This window comes from Rhinopithecus bieti, unplaced genomic scaffold (genome assembly GCF_001698545.2).
Source record: "Rhinopithecus bieti isolate Rb0 unplaced genomic scaffold, ASM169854v2 scaffold_15676, whole genome shotgun sequence".
Classification (NCBI taxonomy): Eukaryota; Metazoa; Chordata; class Mammalia; order Primates; family Cercopithecidae; genus Rhinopithecus; species Rhinopithecus bieti.
Window position 1 is genome coordinate 1,256,629 of NW_016809194.1, and position 27,712 is coordinate 1,284,340.

The following is a 27,712-nucleotide window of genomic DNA, read 5'->3' on the forward strand; positions in this document are numbered from 1 at the left end:
TCCAAAGAATTTCCTTTAACAATTATTTTATAGTAGGTATGCTGACCATGAAATCTGTTTTCTTTATTGAGAATATATTTATTACTTCATTCTTGAAGGGTATTTTGGCTGTATATAGAAACCTAGGTGCCCATTTCTTCTCTTTTAGCACTTTAACAGTTTCATTCTTCTTCTTTTTGCCCTTCATGGTTTCTGATGCAAAATCAGCAGAATTGAAATTGTTCTTCCTTTATAAGTAATATGTTATTTTTCTTTGGCTACATTCAAGACAGTTCTTCATCTTTAGTTTTCAGCAACTTGAATAGAACCTGTCTAGGCATGGATTTCTTTAGGTTTATCCAGTTTGGGTTTTGGTGAACTTCTTGAAGCTATAGATTTATGTCTTTCGCCAAATTTTGGATGTTTTCAGCCACACTTCTTCAAATTATTTTTCTGCATTATACTCTTTCTGTTTTCCTTGTGAGACTCTGATGACACATATGTTAAATCTTTTGGTATTGTTCCACAGTTCCTGAGGCTCTAGTTTGGGTTTTTTGTTTGGTTGTTTTTTTTTTTCCCCCAATATTTTTTTCTCTTTTGTTTAGATTTGATGATTTCTATGGATCTGTCTTCAAGTTCATGCATTCTTTCATTTCTGTTCTGTTGAAAAGAGGGCCAGGGATCTCAATATTCATTATAAAAACCTTCATTTATTTCCTTAATAATTTTTTATTATGATTGCTCCATCCTCAGTTTTACCCTCCAGAATATTTCTGGTCTTCTGGCAGATAAAGGAGATGTAGTTGCCTGAGTCCTTGGAATAGGGGAGAGTATCTGGAGATCTAAGTCCTACTTACACAGACTTTCAGCCAGTATGCTTTTTTCATTCCCATTTTACACCCTCAATTCCAAAAACCTTTTAGTACAAATTTCTGAGTTTTTAAGGTGTATATTGTATAGATTTGGGTTGCTTCTCAATTTTTTCACTACAAACTCAGGATTCCACTTTCTCAGGACTGCTTAATCAGTTGTCACTTGTCTGCTTTCCTGTACCCAGAAAGTAGATGGTGTTTTCTCCTCTTCTGTTCTCTTTGACTCTAAAAATTATATCCTAAATCTCTTTATTATTTTGGTGGCATTTCAGAAGGGAAAGTAATAAATTGTGAATTCAAACTGTCATCTTTACTTGGATTCAGGAAAAAACTATAAAACCTAAATTTTATATGCTCATATAGGAACTATAAATGATAGTTTTTCTTTGTCTTCTGTTACATTTTAGGATGAGATCCCCACTGGAATGCCATGCCTGGAGTCAGTGACCATAGGTGATGACATTTGGGATGAGAACTGGTTACCTCTACAGGCTAAGATGGGAAAAGGAGGTGATGCTGCCTCCCATCTATTTACTGCAAGCGTTGGTGGAAAGAATCAGTATTCATCATGTAAAGAAATGCCACAGAAGGTTAGATCCTAGGAAAAATAGAAAGCAAATCAGGCTGGGCAATGCAGCTCAAGCCTGTAATCCTAGCAGTTGGGGAGGCCAAGGCAGGTGGATCACTTGAGCTCAGGAGTTCATGACCAGCCTGGGCAACATGGTGAGACCCTGTCTCTACTAAAAATAGCCAGGTGTGGTGGTGTGCACCTGTGTTCCCAGCTACTTGGGAGGTTGAGGTGGGAGGATCAGTGCTTGAGCCTGGGAACTGGAGGTTGCAATGAGCCAAGATCATATCACTACATTCCACCAGCTTGGGTGACAGAATAAGACCCTATCTCCAAAAAAATATAAAAAATAAAAAAAGGAAAAGAAAGCAAATCAGTACTGAGAAAAGGAAATTTAAATTTCATTGTCTAGGTCTCAAGAAATCTATATATTCTGGAATTCAAAAGTATTTATCAGACCATAATTCAAAGAATACATGATTTTAAAAAATGGTAGTGGCATGTAGGGGGACAGAGGTTTCATCATGGGACAATAAACCATAGACCAATTTTTGCATATCTGCCCTTTTAATCATTGTGATTTTTATTTTATAATTGGCCCCTAGTCAAGGCCCTTAGGATCTATAAATAAGTTAAAGAAACCATTTTCTCTAATTCTACTTTTGTTGCTTTAGCCTTGTAATATAACAAGGCTTTCTGGAGTCAGCATATTTGCTAATATTAGGTCTAACTATATATATAAATTATTTCCCAGTGGCTATAATAGTATCTGAAATTATGTTGCTCCTTCCTGTTTGTGCTATTTAAATACTAGATGATCATGAAAAAAATCATCTAGCCATGAAAAGATATTAAAGAAAACACTACAAAAGAGTTGTATTTATTTTGAGATCCATGTGTTCAGAGTTCAAGATACTGGGTATGGACCAATAGAGCAAGGAGGAAAGTCACACTGATATAGAAAGTTAATAAATACCTTTTGGTTTAATATGTGTTGCTTTCTTGCATTTATCTTGTCCAAGTTATCCTTTTTGGATCATGGGCACTTTATCTCAGTTTATGTTGCCATTTTTTCATTATAGGACTGGTGTTTTTCTTTTTTCTTTTTTTTTCTGAGACGGAGTCTCGCTCTGTCGCCCGGGCTGGAGTGCAGTGGCCGGATCTCAGCTCACTGCAAGCTCCGCCTCCCGGGTTTACGCCATTCTCCTGCCTCAGCCTCCCGAGTAGCTGGGACTACAGGTGCCCGCCACCTCGCCCAGCTAGTTTTTTGTATTTTTTAGTAGAGACGGGGTTTCACCGTGTTAGCCAGGATGGTCTCGAACTCCTGACCTCGTGATCCGCCCGTCTCGGCCTCCCAAAGTGCTGGGATTACAGGCTTGAGCCACCGCGCCCGGCCAGGACTGGTGTTTTTCTATCCCCAAAGATACATGGGATGATTCTTGGCAGCCTTCAGGCCTTGTAAATGGAACGAAAGTAGAAGTTCATAAACCAGAAGTACTGGGTGCTCAGCAAAAAAATACTGGCACAAACAGGACTCAAAAGGTAAATATCTAATGCAGGTTATTGGGACAGGTTTGCATAAGGAAGTCCTTTCATTTTTAGAAAGCAAAATTGTCTCAATTTACATAGTTTGATATTGCCTATCTCTTAACAGGTTCCTGTAGCTATTACTGTTGATAAATTTGACTTTTTGGGCTTTGTACTAGAGTTATGAGTGCATTTGCACCCCAGAATGCTTGTGGTTAATGACCGCTCTCAGCAGTTGTAGAATACATATACATAAAATATAGGTTGATTTAAAAATGAAAACATAATTCCTTATTGCTTCAGAAGAGAATCCTGAGCCTAGAATTTTTAAAATGATTAAACCTCTCTTAGAGATAGAGAAAATTGGGATTTTCCTATAACTTAGTCATAATTTTAAACTCTGTGTCTGTTGCACAATATAGACTAGTTTCTTCTTTCACATTGCTTTGGCAGAAAGCAGTAATCCTGGTGTAGAATATTTGTTTCAGGTTTCCTGAATATATTATGAGCATCCTGAAAACAGCAGGACAATTTGTGTGAATCATAAAATTTGACTGCCAGACCTCTTTACTTTTTGTGTTACATTGAAAATAAAGAGCCTAAGTCTAGAAGACTTGTTGAAAAGCAGATCTAGGGAAGAAGAACCTTCTAAGTGACACATTTCCTTCAGACTATGGTTACTTTGTATGACAATAGTAAAGTCATTCTGTATTTCATAGAATGGTCTCTTCCAGAAATGTAGCTTACTTAATGCATGAATTTAGTTTTAGGATAAAGTAGGCTTTTATATTTTGTTTCTCATGTTTTTTTTTTTAAATACAGCTTTATTGAAATATAATTGATATACCATTATAATTTGCTAAAGTGCACAATTCAATGTTTTTAGGATACATAGCTGTGCAGCTATCACTACAGTCTATTTTAGCATATTTTCATCACCCTCTCAAAAAAACCCACCCATGACCATTAGCAGTCATATTCCTTCCCCTTCCTCTCATAGCCTTAGGCAGCTACTTACTGATCTGCTTTCTGTCTCTACAGATTTGTCTGTTAAAAGGCATACAGTATGTGCTTTTCTGTGATTGTCTTCTTTCACCTAGAATTAATAATGTCTTCAAAATTCATCCTTGTTGTAGCATGAACCAGTACTTCATTCTTTTCTATGGCTGAATAATATTCCCTTCTATGATATACCACATCTTGTTTAACCATTCATCAATTGGTGGGAATTTGGGCTGCTTTCACATTTTGGCTATTATGCTGCTAAGAATGTTCAAGTACAAAGTTTTGTGTGAACACATTTTAATTTTTCTTAGGTATATAACTAGAAGTGGAGTTTCTGGATCGTATGGTATTTCTGCTTTTAACAGTTTGTGGAACTGGCATACTGTTTTTCACAGTGGCTGCAACATTTTATGTTCCCCCCAGCCATGTATGAGGGTTCCAGTTCTCCATATCTTCAACACTTATTGCCTGTTCTTTTGATTATGGCCATGCTAGTGGATATGAAGGGTGTCTCATTATGGTTTTTATTTCCATATCCCTGATGGCTAATGATGTTGGGTGTCTTTTCATGTGCTTATTGGCAGTTTATCTTCTCTGACAAGATATTCAGATCCTTTGCCCAATTTAAAAGTAGGTTGTCTTTTGTTATTTAGATATGCGAAAATATCATATTACAAGTCCCTTATCAGATACGTTATTTTCAAATTTTCTACTCTTCTGTTTTTCTTTTTCACTTAATGGTGTGCGTTGCAGCACAAAAGGTTTTTTTATTTTTTTTTTTTTTTTTTTTTTTTTTTAAGTAAAATCCAATAGATTTTTTTATTTGGTTGTTTGAGCTCTTGGTATCCCCTAATAAGCCATTGTGTGACCCAAAGTTACAAAGATTTACACCTGTGTTTTCACCTAAGCATTTTATAATTTTAGTTCTTACATTTAGGTTTTGATCCATTTTGAGTTAATTTGTTATGGTGTGAGACAGGGTCCAACTTTATTCTTTTGCATGTAGACATTCAGCTGTATCAGCACTAGTTGTTGAAAGGATGATTCTTTCCCCATGAATTGTCTTGGCATGCTTATTGAAAATCAGCTGACATAAATGATTGGGTTTCTTTCTGGACTCTCAATCCTATTCTCTATGTGTCTGTTCCTATACCAGTGTCACATTGTCTTGATTACTCTAGCTGTTTAATAAGTTTTGAAATCAGGAAATCTGAGTCTTCAAACTTTTTCTGTCGTGTAGTTTTATGCTATTACTTTATACCCCATGAAGAGAATTTACAATGTTAAAATCTTTACTGTATCATAATGAACTTCTTAAGGTGTATTTCTTAAGAAAGTTTTCTTTTCTATGCCTTTTCTATTCCTATTCTAAAGCAACCTGTACTTACTATGCAGGTTTAATATGCCTTATTCAAAAGGCTTGGGACTGGAAGTATGCTTAGGATATAGTCCTCTCCTGCTGTCTGTATCTTCAACCTCTTTCTACTGGAGTGTTCTCATAAGCATTTAAACATGTTAATGTACCTTCCATCTAAACAAAATTTAAGCATTATAAATTTTTTTAAACCCACAGTCCTCTCTAGCTGCCACACTTGTTTTTCATCCCCTCTGTAGACAAACATGTTTTGCCTTTGAAAATCATAAAAGTACTACATATGCAGGATTTTAAAATTCAAGTAGTTCTGAAAGTTATGGAAATAAGATATCCTTGCCTCTTCTAATCCAACTCCGTCATAAGCAGTTTCTTGTGTATTCTTCCGAGAAACTAAACACATACATGAGAACATAATACACATACCATTCAGCACCTTTCCATATGATTACTTACAAACCTACCTCATTGCTTTAAACTCTGGCAGAGTATGGATATGCCACGCTGATTTAAATAGTTCTGATGAATATCTTGTTTTTAAGATTTCGTGTGACTGTCAACAATACTACAGTGATTATCCTTCAAGTCACCATCTTTTCCCATGTTGCTGAATTAGGTGGACATGTTTTAACCTTACAGTACCTGATTGCTCAGCAATATTTGAAAGTAACCTTGCATTCCTTCTTGAAACATAATCTTCCTTTGGCTTTTGTGATGCCGTGATCTTTTTTCCCCCACCTCCCAACGTACTTTCTAGGCTTGCTCCCTGTGATGTCTCCCAGAGTTCTGCCCTATGCCATTTTCTTACTCCTTGCCATGTTATCATTTATTTTGGTATGTAACTAGATAAACATATGGTAACCCTATGTGTAACATTTTGAGGAACTACCAGGATATTTTCCAGAGCAGCGGTGCTATTTTACATTCCTACCAGCAATTTAAGAGTACTCCAGTTTGTCCATGTCAACACTTGCTGTTCTTTCCAATGATTATAATCATCTGTCTTTTTTATTATAGCCATTCTAGTGGATGTGAAGTGATTTGGGGCATTTCTTCATGTTATGAAACATGTTTCATAAATCATGAACATGTTTGTTGAGACTAACGTGTAGTTCCATCATGGTATATTTCCAAACAACTGTGAGGGAATCAATTGTTTATAACTACAGAAGAATAAATATGGTAGAGCAGTGCTTCTCAAACTATAATGTGCATACAGGTCACCTGGGAATCTTGTTAAAATGCAGATTCTTATCCAGCATATCTGGGGTAGGGATCAAAGCTCTTCATGTCTAGCAGGCTTCCAACTAATGCTAATGTTGCTGAGTGAACACCACTTTTGAGTAGTAAGGCTCTAGATTACTCTTAGAAGGGAAAGACTTACTGTCAACTAATTGCTTAAATTTACTATACATACTTGCTTTCAAATGTCATACAAATTTAGAGTGAAATTCAGAGTGAAAGCTATCAGGATGCATTTAAATATGTGTCAACAGTGCATCTTTCTTAAATCATATTTGTCAAGAAAGAAGATATAGCTGTTAAAAATTTTTCTATGTATTATCTATTACACAGCAAAACATAGGCAGTAGGGCATGACGTAAAAAGCACTGTTCTGTGAGTGCTATAATCTAGGTCCTAGTCTTTACCCCTGACTAGTAATTTTAAACAAGTTACCTTTTGTGCTCTGAGTTTGCCCACCTGCAAAGATTGGTTTGAACTAGTAATCTCCCCAGCTTAAAAAATTTATATTAATAAATATTGATTTACTTAATTATTATTGTAGTTTATTGAAAGAATTCACTGATTCTCAGCCTCATTTTAAATGAAGATAAAAGGTAGCTCAAGTACACATGTGAATTGCATAAACTATGCAAAAATTTGAGTCCAGATCTTTGGTTTCCTGAAATAACATACTGTGTTGCCCAGTATAGCTATCTGGAGTTTTAGAATTTCTTTTTTGCAACCAAAAAAGGTTATACACACAGGCATTTGTATATTATATAATTACATAAGCCACATTCATGCCAGCCATCTTTGAAAGTGAGCCGCTATAGATTTTTGCCACAGAAGGAACATTTGCTGATATTAAATGTGTGATGCATATAAGCCAGAAAAACAAGCCTACATCTGTTTGTACATTTTTTGTTTCAGTTTGCTCTAGGCAGATCCCAGATGATAAACCACTTAGTTCAGTTTGTTACAGCTTGATCTGATGGGGTCCTTTTTACTCATGTTAATGTCAGTTGACATCACCAAAGATGAATGCTATTAAATGACCATAGAGTATACTTACTTCAGCAATGACTATATGGTAGGAAATGGGGTCTGTTTCATAATGGTTAAAATTTGGCACTCCCTTCACTTAAGCTCAAGTTCAGTCTCAGTTTGGAAGTTCATCTTTTTCTCTCAAACCCTGGCCTTTTTGTCCCTTCTGAGGAGCATGCAGCTCTTGCCTCCTTTCATGGCTAGCTGCACACACACTGTTTCCCTGACTGAGGACTGAGTGCCCCTTAGGGACGGGGATCCTGTCTGACAGGGAGGTGGCATGGTAGAGCACAGAGAACATAAACTGGCCTCAGTTCAGATCTACACCCTGCCATTTACTGATGGACGTTGGATAACTTAACCACTCTGTAAAAGCATTATGCTAAGTGAAAGAAGACGTAGTAGCACCTACCTAGGACACCTGTTCTGATGTTCAAATGAAGAAACACATGCAGATAAGCTAGCACTGCGCCCAACACGGGGTGCTCAGTGAACGTCACTTCTCTCGTGCCCTGCCCCCCTTTCCCAGCCTGTGTATGGTAGCACTCGGTGCCCTGTTTGCTTATGGGATGTGTTCCATAAATGTTTCTTGAATTGAATTTATGTTCATTAAGATAGAGACGGACTCGCTTTTTCTAGAGAGTATCTAGGTTCTTGAAAGTGGGTAGTTTTATTTATTAATTATAATATGGAAATATTTGTATTTTGCTTATAAGTAAGGAAATAGGGCTTAATTCTTATACTAACATTTTTCATGCTTTTGCCCCATTTTTCCCATTCTGCAGCAACTAGACATAAATGGTTCTTCAGATTCTTCCACACTGCCCAAATTGGAAGAATTCTATACCTCTCTCACCCAGTCAGAGGACCAGAGCCAGTCTGAACCCAACAACAGTCAGACTCAGCCAAAGCAAATTCAGCTTTCCACAGCAGTACCCCGTTCAACTCCTGCAGTGGATGATTCTGCAGAAAAGCCCTCTGGTTCTGGTATGTTTGTGTGTACTTGAGCATGCTCACAGTTGACAAACATGATGGTTTGCCAGGTTGCTAAAAAAACCTTCATTTATCCCTTGCAAAATATGTCTTGAAACTTGACATTACTGACATTTGTGTTAAGTCCTTGTTTTATGTTTGGGCTCAATTGTTCCTTTAACTTTGCCACTCTTCTTTCTGCACTTCTTTTGGGGGGTGGGGGGTCCTATTTGTATAGAGTAAAATTTTCTGGCTGTCAAGTGTATAGTTCTTTGAGTTTTGACAAGTGGATAGTCTTGTCATCACAGCCATAATCATGATAACATTTCCATCAGCCTGAAAAGTTTCCTTGTGCCCCTTTGCAGTCAGTCCCATTGCCTGCTTGCTGGCTTCTGGCATGTCACATTCCTTTTTCTAGAATTTCATATAAATGGAATAATACATAGTTTTTATGTCTGGCTGGCTTCTTTCACTTACCGTAATATTTTAGAGTTTCATTTATGTTGTGCCAGTATCAGAAAGTTGTTCCTATTTATTTGCTGAATAGTATTCAGTTACATGGATATACCACAATTTACCTGTTTACCAGTTAATGGACACCTATGTTGTTTCCAGAATTTGACCATTATGAATAAAGCTGCCATGAACATTTGCACACAGCTCTTTGTGTAGAAGTATGTTTTGATTTCTATTAAATATATACATAGAAGGCCGGGCACGGTGGCTCACGCCTGTAATCCCAGCACTTTGGGAGGCTGAGGCAGGTGGATCACGAGGTCAGGAGTTCAAGACCAGCCTGGCCAAGATGGTGAAACCCCATCTCTACTAAAAATACAAAAATTAGCTGGACATGATGTCAGGAGCCTGTAATCCCAGCTACTTGGCAGAGGCTGAGGCAGGAGAATCGCTTGAACCTGGGCGGCAGAGGTTGCAGTGAGCTGAAATTGCATGACTACACTCCAGCCTGGGTGACAGAGTGAAACTCCGTCTCAAAAAAAAAAAAAATTTATATATACATACACACACATAGGAGTGGATTTGCTAGGTCATACAGTAACTGCATGTTTAACTTTTTAAGAAGCTGCCACAATGTTTTCTAAAGTGATTGCACCAATTTGCATTCCCACCAGCAAGGAATAAAAGTTTCAAGCACTCCACATCCTTGCCAACAGATGTTATTGTTGTTGTTGTTTTTTTAATTTTCACATATTTGGTTTTTTTTTTATTATACTTTTAATTTCTAGGGTACATGTGCAGAAGGTGCAGGTTTGTTACATATGTATACATGTGCCATGTTGGTATGCTGCACCCATTAACTCATCATTTACATTAGGTATATCTTCTAATGCTATCCCTCCCCCCTCTCCCCACCCCATGACAGGCCCTGGTGTGTGATGTTCCCTGCCCTGTGTCCAAGTGTTCTCATTGTTCAGTTTGCACCTATGAGTGAGAAGATGCAGTGTTTGGTTTTCTGTCCTTGCAGTAGTTTGCTGAGAATGATGGTTTCCAGCTTCATCCATGTCCCTACAAAGGATATGAACTCATCCCTTTTTATGGCTGCATAGTATTCCATGGTGTATATGTGCCACATTTTCTTAATCCAGTCTATCATTGATGGACATTTGGGTTGGTTCCAAGTCTTTGCTGTTGTGAATAGTGCCGCAGTAAATATACATATGCATGTGTCTTTATAATAGCATGGTTTATAATCCTTTGGGTATATGCCCAGTAATGGGATGGCTGGGTCAAATGGTATTTCTAATTCTAGAGCCTTGAGGAATCGCCACACTGTCTTCCACAATGGTTGAACTAGTTTACAGTACCACCAACAGTGTAAAAGTGTTCATATTTCTCCACATCCTCTCCGGCACCTGTTGTTTCCTGACTTTTTAATGATAAGCCATTCTAACTGGTGTGAGATGGTATCTCATTGTGGTTTTGATTTGCATTTCTCTGATGGCCAGTGATGATGAGCATTTTTTCATGTGTCTGTTGGCTGCATAAATGTCTTAGTCATGAAGTCCTTGCCTATGCCAATGGCCTGAATGGTATTGCCTAGGTTTTCTTCTAGGGGTTTTATGGTTTTAGGTCTAACATTTAAGTCGTTAATCCATCTTGAATTAATTTTTGTATAAGGTGTAAGGAAGGGATCCAGTTTCAGCTTTCTACATATGGCTAGCCAGTTTTCCCAGTGCCATTTATTAATTAGGGAAACCTTTCCCCATTTCTTGTTTTTGTCAGGTTTGTCAAAGACCCGATGGTTGTGGATGTGTGGTATTATTTCTGAGGGCTCTATTCTGTTGTTCCATTGCTCTATACCTCTGTTTTGGTACCAGTACTAGGCTGTTTTGGTTACTGTAGCCTTGTAGTATAGATAGTATAGTCAGATAGCATGATACCTCCAGCTTTGTTCTTTTTGCTTAGAATTGTCTTGGCACTGCAGGCTCTTTTTTGGTTCCATATGAACTTTAAAGTAGTTTTTTCCAATTCTGTGAAGAAAGTCATTGGTAGCTTGATGGGGATGGCATTGAATTACCTTGGGCAGTATGGCCATTTTCACAATATTGATTCTTCCTATCCATGAGCATGGTATGTTCTTCCATTTGTTTGTCTATTTGATTGCGTCTATTTGATTCTTCTCTCTTTTCTTCTTTATTAGTCTTGCTAGCGGTCTATCAATTTTGTTGATCTTTTCAAAAAACCAGCTCCTGGATTCATTGATTTTTTGAAGGGTTTTTTGTGTCTCTATCTCCTTCAGTTCTGCTCTGATCTTAGTTATTTCTTGCCTTCTGCTAGCTTTTGAATGTGTTTGCTCTTGCTTCTCTAGTTCTTTTAATTGTGATGTTAGGGTGTCAATTTTAGATCTTTCCTGCTTTCTCTTGTGGGCATTTAGTGCTATAAATTTCCCTCTACACACTGCTTTAAATGTGTCCCAGAGATTCTGGTATGTTGTATCTTTGTTCTCATTGGTTTCAAAGAACATCTTTATTTCTGCTTTCATTTCGTTATGTACCCAGTAGTCATTCAGGAGCAGGTTGTTCAGTTTCCATGTAGTTGAGCGGTTTTGATTGAGTTTCTTAGTCCTGAGTTCTAGTTTGATTGCACTGTGGTCTGAGAGACAGTTTGTTATAATTTCTGTTCTTTTACATTTGCTGAGGAGTGCTTTACTTCCAATTATGTGGTCAATTTTAGAATAAGTGTGATGTGGTGCTGAGAAGAATGTATATTTTGTTGATTTGGGATGGAGAGTTCTGTAGATGTCTATTAGGTCCACTTGGTGCAGAACTGAGTTCAATTCCTGGATATCCTTGTTAACTTTCTGTCTCGTTGATCTGTCTAATGTTGACAGTGGGGTGTTAAAGTCTCCCATTATTATTGTGTGGGAGTCTAAGTCTCTGTAGGTCTCTAAGGACTTGCTTTATGAATCTGGGTGCTCTGGTATTGGGGGCATATATATTTAGGATAGTTAGCTCTTCTTACTGAATTGATCCCTTTACCATTATGTGATGGCCTTCTTTGTCTCTTTTGATCTTTGTTGGTTTAAAGTCTGTTTTATCAGAGACTAGGATTGCAACCCCTGCTTTTTTTTATTGTCGATCTTTTTAAATTTTGCCAGTCTGTTGGGTATGTAGTGGTATATTATTGTAGTTTTAATTTGCATTTTCCTGTTTACCACGATGTTCACCATCTTTTTCGTGTCCTTATTTGCCATTCATATATCTTCTTTAGCTAAGTGCCTGTTCAAGTACTTATTCACTTTTTAAATTGGGTTATCTTCTTACCTACTTGTAGAAGTTCTTTATTCTGCACACACATTCTTTGTCAGGTATAAATATTCCTCCAGTCTGTGTCTTGCCTTTTAGTGTCTTTGGAAGAGCAAAAGTTTTCAAGTCCAGTTTAGTGATTTTTTTTCTCTTTACAATTTGAGCTTTGTGTATCTTGTTTAGAAATCTTTAACTCAAATAGCTAAGATTTTCTTCTATATTTTCTTATAAAATGTTTAAAGTCTAAGATCCAATTCAAGTTAATATTTGTATAGGGTATGATGTGAGGATCAATGTTTATTTTGTTTGCATCTGAATGTCCAGTTGTTCCAGCACCATTTGTGGAAAAGGCTATCTCCAGTAAATCGCCTTGATACCTTTGCCAAAAGTCAATATACTATATTTGTGAGGATCTGTTTCTAAAATTTCCATTTTGTACTCTTGGTCTATATGTCTGTCTTTATATTGCTGTCTTAATTACCATGGCTTTATAATAAGTATTGAAATCATATAATGTTAGTCCTCCAACTTTCTTTTTCCCAGGTTGTTGTGCTATTATAGGTCCTTTGATTTTCACATAAATTTTAGAATTAGCTTGTCAATGTCTACACAAAGTCTGCTAAGATTTTGATCTGATTAAGTTTGTAGATCAATTTGAGGAGAATTCTCATCTTAACAATATTAAGTCTATCCACATACTACATTTTTTGTTTTGCAACAAAATTTTAATTAGAATGTAAGTTGTTCAGTTATACTGTACTTCTTATGTATAATTTTCATAAAATATTTTGTAAAAACCTAGGATAAATTATATGATTTAAAAAATTTTTTAAATTGTTTTACTTCAGTATGTTTTTGGGGAACAGGTGGTGTTTGGTTACTTGAATAAGTTCTTTAGTGATGATTTCTGAGATTTTGGTGCTCTCATCACGTGAGTGCTATACACTGTACCCAATGTGTAGTTTTTTTATCCCTCAACACCTCCACCCTTTCCCTTGAGTCCCCAAAATCCAATGTATCATTTTTATGCCTTTGCATCCTCATAGCTTAGCTCCCACCTATGACTAAGAACATACGATGTTTGGTTTTCCATTCCTGAATTACTTCACTTAGAATAATAGTCTCAAATTCCATCCAGGTTGCTGTGTATGCCATTATTTCATTCCTTTTTATGGCTGAGAAGTATTCTATATATACACACACACAACACACATATATATACACACACACACACATATATATATATATATATATCATATTTTCTTTATCCACTCGTTGATTGATGGGCATTTGAGCTAGTTCCATGTTTTTACCATTAAAAACTGTGCTGCTATCAACGTGTGTGCAAGTATCTTTTTCGTATAATGACTTCTTTTCCTTTAGGTAGATACCTACTAGTGGGACTGCTGGATCAAATGGTAGATCTTAGTTCTTTAAGGAATCTCCACACTGTTTTCCATAGTGGTTGTAATAGTTTACATTCTCACCAATATCATAAAAGCATTCCCTTTCCACCACATGCATGCCAACATCTTTTTTTTTATTATTTTTTGATTATGGTTATTCTTGCAGAAGTGAGGTGGTATCACATTGTGGTTTTTAATTTGCATTTCCCTGATAATTAGTGATGTTGAGCATTTTTCCATATGCTTGTCAACCATTTGTATATCTTCCTTTGGGAATTGTCTGTTCAAGTCCTTAGCCCACTTTTAATGGGATTGTTTCTTTTTTTCTTGCTGAGTTCTTTGTAGATTTTGGATATTAGTCCTTTGTTGGATGTATAGATTGTGAAGATTTTCTCCCATTCTGTAGGTTGTCTTGTTAACGCTGCTGATTATTTCTTTTGCTGTACGGAAGCTTTTTAGTTTAATTAAGCCCCATCTATTTAACTTTGTTTTTGTTGCATTTGCTTCTGGGTTCTTGGTCATGAATTCTTTGCCTAAGCCAATGTCTAGTAGGGCTTTTCCATTGTTATACTCTACAGTCTTTAAGGTTTCAAGTCTTAGATTTAAGTCTTTGATCCATCTTGAGTTGCTTTATACGGTGAGAGATGAGGATCTAATTTCATTCTTATACATGTGGCTTGCCAATTATCCCAGGACCATTTGTTGAATAGGGTGTCCTTTCCCCACTTTATGTTTTGGTTTGCTTTGTCAAAAATCAATTGGCTGTAAGTATTTGGCTTTGTTTTTGGGTTTCCTATTCTGTTCCATTGGTCTATGTGCCTATCTTTATGCCAGTACTGTGCTGTTTAGGTAACTATGGCCAAAAAAAAGTTTGAAGTCAGGTAATGTGATGCCTCCAGATTTGTTTTTTTTTTCTTAGTCTTGTTTTGCTACAGGGGCTCTTTTTTCGCCCCATATGAATTTTAAGATTGTTTTTTCTAGTTCTGTGATGAATGATGGTAGTATCTTGATGGAAATTGCGCTGAACTTGTGGATTGCTTTTGGCAGTATGGGCATTTTCACAATATTGATTCTACCCATCCACGAGCATGAGATGTGTTTCCATTTGTTTGTGTCATCTATGATTTCTTTCAGCAGTATTTTGGTTTTCTCCATATAGAAGTCCTTCACGTCTTGGTTAGCTATATTCCTAAGTATTCTATTTTTATTGCAGCTATTGTGAAAGGGGTTGAGTTTGTGAACTCAGAAAATCTGAGATAGGTCTCAGTTAATTTAGAAAGTTTATTTTGCCAAGGTTGAGGATGTGTCTGTGACAGAGCCTCAAGAAGTCCTGATGACATGTGCCCAAGGTGGTCAGGCACAGCTTGGTTTTATACATTTAGGGAGACATGAGACATCAATCAATATATGTAAGAAGTACGTTGGTTTGGTCTGGAAGGTGGAACAACTTGAAGCAAAGGCAAGCAGGGAGGGAGCTTCCAGGTCACAGATAGGTGATTCACAAACGGTTACATTCTTTCGAGTTTCTGATCAGCCTTTCCAAAGGAGGCAAATCAGATACGCATCTCTCTCAGTGGGCAGAGGAGTGACTTTGAGTAGAATGGGAGGCAGTTTTGCTCTAAGCAGTTTCCAGCTTGAGTTTTCCTTAGTGATTTTGGAGGCCCAAGATATTTTCCTTTCACAAGTTCTTGATTTGATTCTCAGCTTGGTCACTGTTGATGTATAGCAGAGCTACTGATTTGTGTGCATTAATTTTGTACCCCAAAACTTTGTTGAATTCATTTACCAGTTCTAGGAGCTTTTTGGATGAGTCTTTAGGGTTTTCTAGGTATACAATCATATCAGCAAACAGGAACAGTTTGACTTCCTCTTTACCGATTTGGGTGCCCTTTCTTTCTTTCTCTTGTCTGATTGCTCTGGCTAGGACTTCCAGTACCACGTTGAATAGAAGTGGTGAAAGTGGGTATCCTTGTCTTGTTCCAATTCTCAGGGGAAGTGCTTTCAACTTTTCCCCATTCAGTGTAATGTTGGCTGTAAGTTTGTCATAGATGGATTTTATTACCTTAAAATATGTCCCTTTATGCCGATTTTGCTGAGGGTTTAATCATAAAGGGATGCTGGATTTTGTCAAATGCTTTTTCTGCATTATTGAGATGATCAAGTGATTTTTGTTTTTAATTTTGTTTATGTGGTGTATCACATTTATTGACTTACATATGTTAAACCATCACTGCATCCCTGGTATGAAACCCCTCTGTCCATGGTGGATTATCTTTTCAATATGTTACTGGATTCAGTTCACTAGTATTTTGTTGAGGATTTTTGCATCTGTGTTCATCAGGGATATTGGTCTGTAGTTTTTTTGTTATGTCCTTTCCTGGTTTTGATATTAGGGTGATACTGGCTTCATAGAATGATTTAGGGAGGATTCCCTCTTTATCTTTTGGAATAGTGTCAATAGGATTGGTACCAATTCTTCTTTAAATGTGTGATAGAATTCAGCTGTGAATCCATCTGGTCCTGGACTTTTTTTGTTGACAATTTTTTTATTACCATTTCAATCCCACTGCTTGTTATTGGTCTGATCAGAGATTCTGTATCATCCTGGCTTAATCTCGGACAGTTGTGTATTTCCAGAAATTTATCCATCTCTTCTAGGTTTTCTAGTTTACGTGTGTAAAGATGTTAAAAGTAGCCTTGAATAATCTTTTGTGTTTCTGTGTTATCAGTTGTAACATCTCCTGTTTCATTTCTAATTGAGTTTATTTGAATCCTCTATCTTCTTAATCTCGCTAATGGTCTTTCAATTTTTATCTTTTCAAAGAACCACCTTTGTTTTTCATTTGTCTTTTGTACTTTTTTTGTTTCAATTTCATTTAGTTCTGCTCTGATTCTGGTTATTTGCTTTCTTCTGCTGAGTTCGTGTTTGGATTTTTCTTGTTTCTCCAATCCCATGAGGTATAACCTTAGATTGTTTATTTATGCTCTTCTAGACTTTTTGATGTAGGCATTTAATACTATGAACTTTCCTCTTAGCACCAACTTTTGCAGTATTCCAGAGGTTCTGATAGGTTGTATCGTTCAGTTCAAATAATTTTTAAATTCCCATCTTGATTTCATTGTTGACCCAGTGATCATTCAGGAGCAGGTTATTTAATTTCCATCTATTTGCATGCCTTTGAGTGTTCCTCTTGGAGTTGATATCCAATTTTATTCTGTTGTGGTCTGAGAGAGTACTTGATATAACTTCAATTTCCTTAAATTTACTGAGGCTTGTTTTGTGACCTATCATGTGGTCTGTCTTAGAGAATATTCCATGTGTTGATGAATAGAATACATATTCTGCATTTGTGGGGTAGAATGTTCTATAAATATCTGTTAATTCCATTTGTTGTAGGGTATAGTTTAAGTCCATTGTTTCTTTGTTGACTTTCTGTCTAGTGCTGTCAGTCGAGTATTAAAGTCCCCTACTATTATTGTGTTGCCATCGATATCTAATTTCTTAGGTCTAGTAGTAATTGTTTTATAAATTTGGGAGCTCTAGTGTTAGGTGCATGTATATTTAGAATTGCTATGTTTTCCTGTTGTACTAGTCCTTTTGTCATTATATAATGTCCCCCTTTGTCTTTTAACTACAGCTGCTTTAAAGTTTGTTTTGTCTGATGTAAAAATAGCTACTCCTGCTAGCTTTTGGTGTTCATTTGCATGGAATATCTTTTTCCACCTCTTTACCTTAAGTTTATGTGAGTCCTTATGTGTTAGGTGAGTCTCCTGAAGGCAGCAGAAACTTGGTTGGTGAATTCTTATCCATTCTGCAGTTCTGTATCTTTTAAGTGGAGCATTGAGGCCATTTACATTCAATGTTACTATTGAGATGTGAGGTACTATTCTATTCATCATGCTATTTGTTGCCTGAATACCTTGTTTTTTTTTCATTGTTATTGTTACATAGGTCCTGTGAGATTTATGCTTTAAAGGAGGTTCTATTTTGGTGTATCTCAAGGATTTGTTTCAAGATTTAGTGCTCCTTTAGCAGTTCTTGTGCTGGCTTGGTAGTGGCGAAGTCTCTCAGCATTTGTTTGTTTGGAAAAGACTGTATCTTTCCTTCATTTATGAAGCTTAGTTTTGCTGGCTACAAAATTATTGGCTAACAATTGTTTTGTTTAAGGAGGCTAGAAATAGGACCCTAGTCTCTTCTAGCTTATAGATTTCTGCTGGGAAATCTGCTGTTAATCTGATAGATTCTCCTTTATAGGTTACCTGATGCTTTTGCCTCACAGCTCTTAAGAGTATTTCCTTGGTCTTGGCTTTAAATAACCTGATGACTGTGTGCCTAGGCAGTGATCTTTCTGTGATCAATTTCCCAGGTATTCTTTGAGCTGTTTGTATTTGGATGTCTAGATCTCTAGCAAGACCAGGGAAGTTTTCCTTGATTATTCCCTCAAATACATTTTCCAAACTTTTAGATTTCTCTTCTTCCTCAGGAACACCAGCTATTCTTAGGTTTGGATGTTTAACCTAGTCCCATACTTCTTGGAGGCTTTGTTCATTTTTTAAAATTATTTTTTCTTTGTGTTTGATGGATCAGGTTAATTCAAAAGCCTTGTCTTTGAGCTCTGAAGTTCTTTCTTTTGCTTGTTCAATTCTATTGCTGAGCCTTTCTAGTGCATTTTGCATTTCTCTAAGTGTGTCCTTGATTTCCAGAAGTTGTGATCATTTTTTATTTATGCTTTCTATTTCACTGAAGAATTTTCTTTCATATCCTGTATCATGTTTTGATTTCTTTAAGCTGGACTTCATCTTTTCTGGTGCCTCCTTGATTAGCTTAATAGTCAACCTTCTGAATTATTTTTCTGGCAATTCAGAGATTTCATCTTGGTTTGAATTCATTGCTGGTGAGCTGGTGTGATCTTTTAGGGGGGTTAAAGAACCTTGTTTTGTCATATTACCAGAATGATTTCTCTGGTTCCTTCTTATTTGAGTAGAGTATATAAGAGAAAAGATCTGGGATTCGAACGGCTGCTGTTCAGATTCTTCTGTCCAACAGGATGCTCCCTTGATGTGGTGTTCTCTTCTTTCCCCTAGGATTGGGGCTTCCTGAGAACTGAACTGTGATGATTGTTTTTGCTCTTCTGGGTTTAGCCAGTAAGTGGAGCTACTGGGCTCTGGGCTGGTACTTGGGGGTGTCTGCAAAGAGTCCTATGATGTGATCCATCTTCAGGTCTTGTAGCTCTAGATACCAGCACCTCTTCTGGTGGAGGTAGCAGGGAAGTGAAGTGGACTCTTTGAGGATCCTTGGTTGTGTTTTTGTTTAGTGCACTGGTTTTGTGTTGGTTGACCTCCAGCCAGGAGACAGTGCTTTCAAGAGTACATCAGCTGTGGCCCTATAGGGAGGATGCAAACTTGCCCTAGGCATACCTGGTTAAGTATTCAGGTTTCTCAGCCAGTGGGCAGGGCCATAGAGCTCCCAAGAGATTATGACCTTTGTCTTTCGCTACCAGGGCAGGTAGAGAAAGATCACCAACCAGGTAGGGGCAGGGATAGGTGTGTCTGAGCTTAGCCTCTCCTTGGGGAGGGCTTGCTGCGGCTGCTATGGGGGTGGGGGGTGGGGGGTGGTTCCCAGTCCAGTGGAGTTATACTCCCAGGGGGATTATGGCTGCCTCTACTGAGTCATACAGGTTGCCAGGGAAGTGGGGGAAAGCCGGCAGTCACAGGCCTCACCCCGCTCCCACGCAGCCTGAGGTTCTAAAGGCCAGTCTCACTCCCACCGTGGCACGGAGCACCGAGTCTATTTCTAGGCAGCTGGTGACCAGGGCTGAGAACTTGCCCTAGACCACGAGCCTCCCCGTTGAGTAAGCAAGAAGACTCAGTTTTTCGGCATCTCAGGCAGCCTTCAGGGGTGATCCAGTTTCTTCAAAGGGTCTGTGGATTCTCTCAGCTTTCCCTGTTTGCTACAAGAACTACCACAGGAACATAAGTTCACGACGTGAGTGTCCACGTGCTGCTTTGTCTGTCCAAGCAGGAGCTACAAGCTAGTCCTGCCTCCTATCCAACATCTTAATCAACTATATTTAAACATTTATCCTTCTTTAATTTCTAGCAATGATGTTTTGTAGTTTTCAGTGCATAGGTGTTTTTCATCTTTTGTTAAATTTATTCCTAAGTATTTAATATTTTTATACTATTGAATAAATGGCATTTTAAATTCAATTTTTTATGATCACTGGTATATAGAAATATAGTTGGTTTTCATATATTCCGTGACCTTGCTAAACTAATTGGTTCTAATAGCTTTTTTGGGATTTTCTGTATAGACATTTCGTATGTTGGGGGAAAAAATCAGTTTACTGCTTGTGAAATTGTTTGCCATTTTTCCTTTTCCTTGCACTGGTTAGGACTTCCATTATAGAGTTGAATAGGAGAGGCCAGAGTGACGTCCTTGCATTGTTGTTGATTTTATAGGGAAGCATTTTATCTTTTACAAATAAAGTATAATGTTAGCTGTAGCCTTTTTGTAGATGCTTTTGGTAGGCTGAGAAAGTTCCAATTTATTCCTAGATTTCTGATAGTTTTTATCATGAATGGGTGTTGAATCTTATCAAATGCTTATTCTGCATCTGTTGAGATGATTATGCTGTTGCTTGTTTTGACTGTTTATGGGATGGTGAATTACATTGATTTTCAAATATTAAACCAACCTTAAATTCCTGGGATAATGCCCTCCTGGTCGTGATATACTATCCATTTTATATAATGTTAGACTCTATTTGTTAAAGTATTGTTAAGGATTTTTATGGCCATGTTCACGAGGGATATTTATCTGTAGTTTTCTTTTTTAATAATGTTTTTGTCTAATTTTGGTATCCAGATAATGCTGCTCTCATAAAATAAGTTGGGAAGTGTTTCCTCCTCTTCCATTAATATTTTCTGGAAGAATTTGTGTGGAATTCATATTATTTCTTCCTTAAATGTTTGGTAGAATTCAATAGTGGGGACCTCTGGACCTAGAGTTTTCTTTGAAGGAAGGTATTTTAAGCTAATGTCTTTAACAGATACAAAGTTATTGATTATCAGTTTCTTCTCAAATAAACTTTGGTAGTTTTCTCTTTCAAGGAATTTATCCATTTCATCTAAACTGTAAAATTTATTAACATACATTTTCATATTCCCTTATTTTAATATCTCTAGATATTAGTAATTTGTGCCATCTTTTTCCCGCTTGATCTTAGTGTGCCTAGAGGTTTATCAATTTTATTGAACTTCTCAAATAACCAGATTTTTTGTTCCATTGATTTTCCTGTTTATCTGTGTTCTATTTCATTATGTTCTTTCTTTTCCCTTCCATTTGATTACTTTGGGCTTAATTTTCTTTTTCTAGTTTTTCAAATTGAAACCTTAGATCATTCATTTTATAGTTTTTCCTAATATGTGTTTAGTGATACAATTTTCTGTCTAAACCCTGCTCTTGCTGCATCCCATAAATTTTGATATGTTGCATTTTCATTTTCATTTCAAAATATTTTATAATTTCCCTTGTGAATTTTCTTCTTGACCTATTGGTTATGTAGAATTATGTTGTTTAATTTCCACATACTTGGGGGTTTTCCAGATGTCTATTATTTATTTCTAATTTAACTTGTTGTGATCAAGTAACATTTTAATTCTTTAAAATTTTTGACACTTTTATAGCCTACAATGTGCTCTATTTTTGTAAATGCTTTATCTGTACTTTAGAACAATGTATATAGTCTGATGATAGGTAAAGTATTTCATAATATCAGGTCGAGGTGATGAATAGTGTTGTTTCAATCTTCTGTATCCTTACTAATTTACTAATTGTTCAATCACTTATTGAGAGATAATTGTTGAACTCTCTAATTATAGTAGTTGATTTGTCTTTTTCTTTTTTCAATTTTAACAGGTTTTGCTTCAAGAACTTTGAAGCTCTGTTAATTAGGGTTATTATGCTCTCTGGATGAATCAACCCACTTATTATTAATTTACTCTTTATCTTTCATAATATTCTTTGCTTTGAAATCTATTTAGTTGATATGAATAAAGACACTCCAAATTTCTTTTGATTTGCATTTGCAGGGCATATTATTGCCATCCTTTCACTTTTAACCTATCTGTATCTTTATACTTAAAATAGCTTTCTTGGCTGGGTGCTGTGGCTCATGCCTGTAATCCCAGCATTTTGAGAGGCCAAGGCAGGAGGGTCACTTGACCCTAGGAGTTTGAGATCTGCCTGTGCAACATAGTGAGACCCTGTCTGTACAAAAATTTTTTAAAAAACTAGCCGGGTGTGCTGGTGTGCACCTGTGATCCTAGCTGCTTGAGAGGCTGAAGCAGGAAGATCACTTGAACCCAGGAGGTTGAGCCTGCAATGAGTGGCGATTGCAGCAGTGCATTCCAGTCTGGGCAGCAGAGTGAGACCCCATTTCAAAAACATAAAAATGTAGATAGATAAAATTTTGTAAACACGTGGTGTGGTTTTGCGTTTTTATCAATCTTGACAATCTCTTTTAATTGGAATGTTTGGACAACTTAAGGTGACAATTGATATGGGTTAATATACATTATTTTGCTGTTTGTTTTCTGTTTGTCCATTTGGTCTTATGCCCTTTTTTCTCTTTTCCTACCTTTAAAGTGAGGTTTTTAAAATTCCATCTTTATCTCCTTTATTGGCTTGGTAGTTTTGTTCTTTTTTTAGTGGTTTAGAGTTTATAGTATATATCTTTAAATTGTCTCCTTCAAATGATACCACTTTATGTATAACATTAAAACTTTTCATTTTCCCATGCCAGCCTTTTAGCTATTGTTATTATATATTTCACTTTTAAATACGTTGTAAACCCCACAATCCAATTCTTGGATTGGATATCAAAATATCCAGTTCTTGTTATTTTGCTTTATAGTCAGTTATCTTTTAAAGATATTAAAATGAGAAAAGTTTATGTTTACTCACACATTTTCCATTCCAGTGTTCTTCATTCCAATGTATAAATTGGGGTTCAGCAGAGAGCCAAAAAATAAATCTTTTTAGCTTTGTAGGCCATATGATCTGTGGCAATTATTCAACTCTGCTGTTACAGCATGAAAACAGAAAATAGGTAAATGAGTGAGAGTAGCTGTGTTACAATAAAACTTTATTTATAAAATCAAGTGGATTTGGTCCACAGAGCCAAAAAAATTTAATTTTTTTTCTGTCACCCTTCCCCGGTTTTCTTGCAACTGCAGTTACACATGTGGTAGACTGTTTGATGTTGTTCTGTTGCTCACTGATACATTTCTTACTCTCAGAGTTTGCTGTGTCTCATTTGAGTTTGTTTCTACTACTATGTCTCCAAGTGTATCAGTCATCTTGTTCAGTTTCTAATTCAGTGTTTTTTGTTTTTGTTTTTGTTTTTTAAGACAGAGTCTCGCTCGGTCACCCGGGCTGGAGTGCAGTGGTGCACTTTCGGTTCACTGCAACCTCTTCCTCCCAAGTTCAAGCGATTCTTCCACCTCAGCCTTCCAAGTAGCTGAGATTACAGGCTTGTGCCACTACATCCAGCTAATTTTTTAAGTTCTAAAATAATGGATTATGCCTCCTTTTTCTCTGAAATCTATGTTTTTAAGATCTAGAGACAGGGTTTCACTGTGTTGGCTAGACTGGTCTCAAACTCCTGACCTCAGGTGATCTGCCCGCCTCTGCCTCCCAAAAGTGCTGGGATTACAGGTGTGCGCCATGGCACCTGGCCCAGTGTATTTTTCTTCTCTAGAGGTTTGACTTGGGTCTTTTTTATATCTTCCATTTTTTTCCACATTATAGTCATGTTTTCCTTTTTATCTTCTTGAATAGAGTGCTCTTTAAACAAGTGTTATAATATCCATGTCTTATGATTCTATCATATATATAACTTTTGAATTCTGTGTCATTTCTGAATCTGTTTATATTGATTTTTCTCCTGATTATAGGTCTTATACATTCTCTGTATCTGGTAATTTTTTATTGAATGTCAGACACTGTGAATTTTACATTGTTGGCTTAATTTCTTTCTAAATTATTATTATACTTAAGTTCTGGGATACATGCGCAGAATATGCAGGTTTGTTACACAGGGTATACACGTGCCATAGTGGTTTACTGCACCCATCAACCTGTCATCTACATCAGGTATTTGTCTTAATGCTATCCCTCCCCTTGCCCCCCACCCCCCAACAGGCCCCAATGTGTGATGTTCCCCTCCCTGTGCCCATGTTCTTATTGTTCAACTCCCACTTATGAGTGAGAACATGCGGTGTTTGGCTTTCTCTTCCTGTGTTAGCTGAGAATGATTGTTTCCAGCTTCATGCATGTCCCTGCAAAGGACATGAACTCATTTTTTTTTATGACTGCATAGTATTCCATGGTGTATATATATGTTGGCTTAATTCCTTCCCTTTCTCCTTTTCTTCCTGTCTTTTTTTGGGGTGAGGAGATGCAGTTTAATTTCCCAATTTTTTTTTTCTTTCAGTGTTCCTTTTAGGTTTACTAGGCTGGTCTGGAAAAGCCTGTGGTCTAGGTCTGGTTTGGTTTGGCTTTGCTATTTAGGCAGTACCTAATACCTTCTGAGATTATTGATGGACTTGATGTTGCATGTGTTAGGATGTCTTTCCACTATGGCTGATGAGAACACAAACTGTTTTGTCCCAATGTAAGATCTAATGATTATTCTGCCTGCTCCTTTCTGGTAGTTTTTCCCTGGCCTTCGTAGTTTGCTCACACACACAGGAGTCAGATGACTACTCAGTCCAAGACTCAAGGAGACCTCTCAGCAGATCCTCAGTTTCTTCTCTGTCTCTCTGCAGCTGCCTCCTCTCTGGTACTTTATATCCACAAATTCTAGACGCCTAGCCTTTCTGAATTCTGAACTTTCTTTTCTCAACTCAGTAAGACTACCTGGTTCAATCTGGATTCCTCCTCCTCATACTACAGCCTGAAAATTCTTCTCAGGCAGTGAGCTAAAGCACTTACAGATTGCCTTCTCTCAGGGGTCACTGTCCTGGGATGCTTGTTCAATGTCTGAAAGCTGTTGTTTCATACATTTTGTCCAGTTTTCCAGTTGTGTAAGGCAAAAGAGTAAATATTCTTGTCGAAAAACACCATGACTGAAAGCAGAAATTTTGCTACTCCTAAATTCTTTGGTCATGTGTTCCTGCTTTTCATGCCTTTTAATATCTGAGCTCACCTAAGACTTCCTGTAAAATCACATTATTTAATTAAATTATTCTTTTTCCTCTCTAGTAGACACTGTAGTTTTATGATCAGAATTTCACTTTTTAGAATATGCTGTCAAATCCTCCTTGAACATCTCTTCACAAAAGTGTAGAACATATACCACGCGTTACTCTGCTAGATGCTAAAAATGCAAAGATGAATTAAATAATGGATTATGCCTCCTTTTCTCTGAATTTTGAAATGTATGTTTTAAGATCTAGAACAATGCTATTCAAAACGTAGTCTACATACTGGTGCCAGTTTGAAGGGTTTGCCGCAGTGGACTACACTGTAAGGAGTTTATTCCAGAGTATTCAAGCAGCTACATTGCTGAACACGTGCTTAGCTCACCTGAGTTTTTTTTTTTTAAGCAGGACTTTCTTGAAAGAAGCAATGTGTTGGTTTAGATGCCAGAAGAAGCACCTTCTTTCATTGTAGGCAAGGTAATAAGCGGTTTATAGACCAACTACGAGTACACATCTCAGAGTGCTTAGCATCCCCTTCCTTGGCTGTTAGGAAATCTCAAGCATTGCAGTTCCAGCCATTTTATTAAAAGGGTTATTTCTTCTTAATTAAAATGAATTACTTAGGCATTCATTTTATGGCTGATAACTGGTTTGGGGGATTTCTTAGCAACCACAGTCTAGGATGGTTTTATTTTTATCCTGGCACAGACTTGGAATTGGAACAACTTTGGCAACAGAGAGAATGCCTGTGGGACACCATTCAGCTTAGTGCTGGAAGGAAATAGAAGCACTTATGGGCTCTTCTCTGGGATTTCTATTATATCCAATTTATTTTTATGACATCCTAGAAATAAAGCATCCCTTCCTTGTTCATAAGTATATTTTCCCTCTCTCACCTTCATCCCAACAAGATTTATTTTATCTCAATTCATGATTCCCCATTTCCTTTCCATTTGTTGACTGGTTTCTAAGTCTCATCTTCTCTGATTAACCATTGGTAATTGTCGCTACCTAACAGAAAATGATTGTAATACCAATTAATATAGAACTAGAATGGGGGAGAGAAGGCAGTAAGTATGAGAACCCCGTGAAAAGATGTTTGTGTACTCTTTCTTTTCCAGTGGAAAGCTCACCAGAGATCCTAAAGAATGAAGATTTTTCTAGCAGCCGTGCTGTTACAGTGTACAATGACAAGAGCCAAGAATCCATGGACCAGCTGTCTTTGATTTTGTCTTATGAGTGCCAGATTTCTCAGAAGCTCTACATTCCTCGAAGTACAGCCACTGCTGCCTTAGGTGCTGCTGCACGGTTAGCTACATCCAGGAGCTTCTTACACTGGTACCCCAGTGTGAAAAGGATGGAAGCATGAGGGAGGGAGGGAGGGAGGGAGAAAAACAGAATCCAGCCACTTAGGCCTTGATAAACTCCCAGGCCAAAATGAGGAGGTGTTGAAGCAAAATCGTATCTTGATTGTTGATACTTTTGTCTTTCTGTGGCTATATGTTAGCTTTATTAGGCTAACAGTCTACTTTGATGTGTAAGTATTGATATTTACTGTTAATCTTGATTTTTCTTGATTTTATTGTGTGTTGTTTTGTTCACCTTTGTTTTTAATGTAGTTTAAAGGATATTTTGTGTGTGTGTTTGTTTTCTTGTACATTATCATGACTGATAAATGAAAATTGAAAACTAATGTTTGTGATCCATATTTGGCAAGACAAAATAGTCTCACATTCCTATCTCCAGAAAAGATATCTGACTCTTAGGGCTGCTTTCTAACTTGAAGTCTTCTATATCATAGAGCATCATCATGTCTTTGAAATATTGGGATCAATAAGAAAATCTACACCCTGAAGCATTGGTCATATGAATACTTTTACATTTCAAAAAAATTAAGCTGTTTGCAGTAAAGGTAGTTTCTGAAATGTAGCCAAGCCATCTCTATAATTATCACAGTTCCCAAGAGCCTTAATGTAGCAATCGTTCCACAGTGGCATTTTTTTTTTTTTTTTTTTTTTTTTTTTGAGACGGAGTCTCGCTCTGTGGCCCAGGCTGGAGTGCAGCGGCCGGATCTCGGCTCACTGCAAGCTCCGCCTCCCGGGTTCACGCCATTCTCCTGCCTCAGCCTCCCCAGTAGCTGGGACTACAGGCGCCCGCCACCTCGCCCGGCTCGTTTTTTGTATTTTTTAGTGGAGACGGGGTGTCACCGTGTTAGCCAGGATGGTCTCCATCTCCTGACCTCGTGATCCGCCCGTCTTGGCCTCCCAACGTGCTGGGATTACAGGCTGGAGCCACCGCGCCCGGCCACAGTGGCATTCTTTAAGCATTTATATAACATGATGTTCTCTGAGGTCAAATTCTGTGAAATGTGATATGGTAGTCTGTTCAGCTCATAATATAAATCATCAAAAAAGACTGAAGGTAAAATTTTAAAATGTGAGTAATGCTAATTTTTTTTTACCAGACTTACACCTAGATTTTAAAAATATTTTACACACAGCATTAACCCCCAAAACAGAATTTCTTAGAAGTAAAATCTGAGAAAGAGCTGTAAATCGTGAGCTTGCTTCATGTAACAACAAGCTGTATTCTCACCCATATAGCTGCTCTTCTAAGGCCTCCTTTTTTGGCATTAAATGACAGAGCTGGTCTCCTGGTTCCTCTCTCTTTTTCTACAATAAGGAATTCCTCCTCTTTCCTTCTCAACTACTTAATTAGCAAAGTATCCACTAAGGAAGGGGGTCGGAGGGGGGTAAATACAGAAATACATT

General features: G+C 37.2%; 1 protein-coding gene across 7 annotated transcripts in view; it reads left to right on the forward strand.

Annotated features, from left to right (window-relative positions):
• TDRD5 (tudor domain containing 5) overlaps positions 1-26,625 on the forward strand; it is a 93,940-nt gene extending 67,315 nt beyond the window's left edge. For 6 of the 7 annotated variants that reach the window (XM_017888847.1, XM_017888850.1, XM_017888851.1 and 3 more), the window contains 3 exons: positions 1,259-1,441; positions 8,377-8,578; positions 26,063-26,625. In XM_017888847.1, the coding sequence (XP_017744336.1) occupies positions 1,259-1,441; positions 8,377-8,578; positions 26,063-26,310 (633 nt within the window). In that variant the 3' untranslated portion in view covers positions 26,311-26,625. Of the gene's footprint in view, positions 1-1,258; positions 1,442-8,376; positions 8,579-25,349; positions 25,419-26,062 lie in introns of all 7 variants that reach the window. The other variant, XR_001888527.1, reaches the window with a different exon arrangement.
• The last annotated feature ends 1,087 nt before the right edge of the window (positions 26,626-27,712 follow it).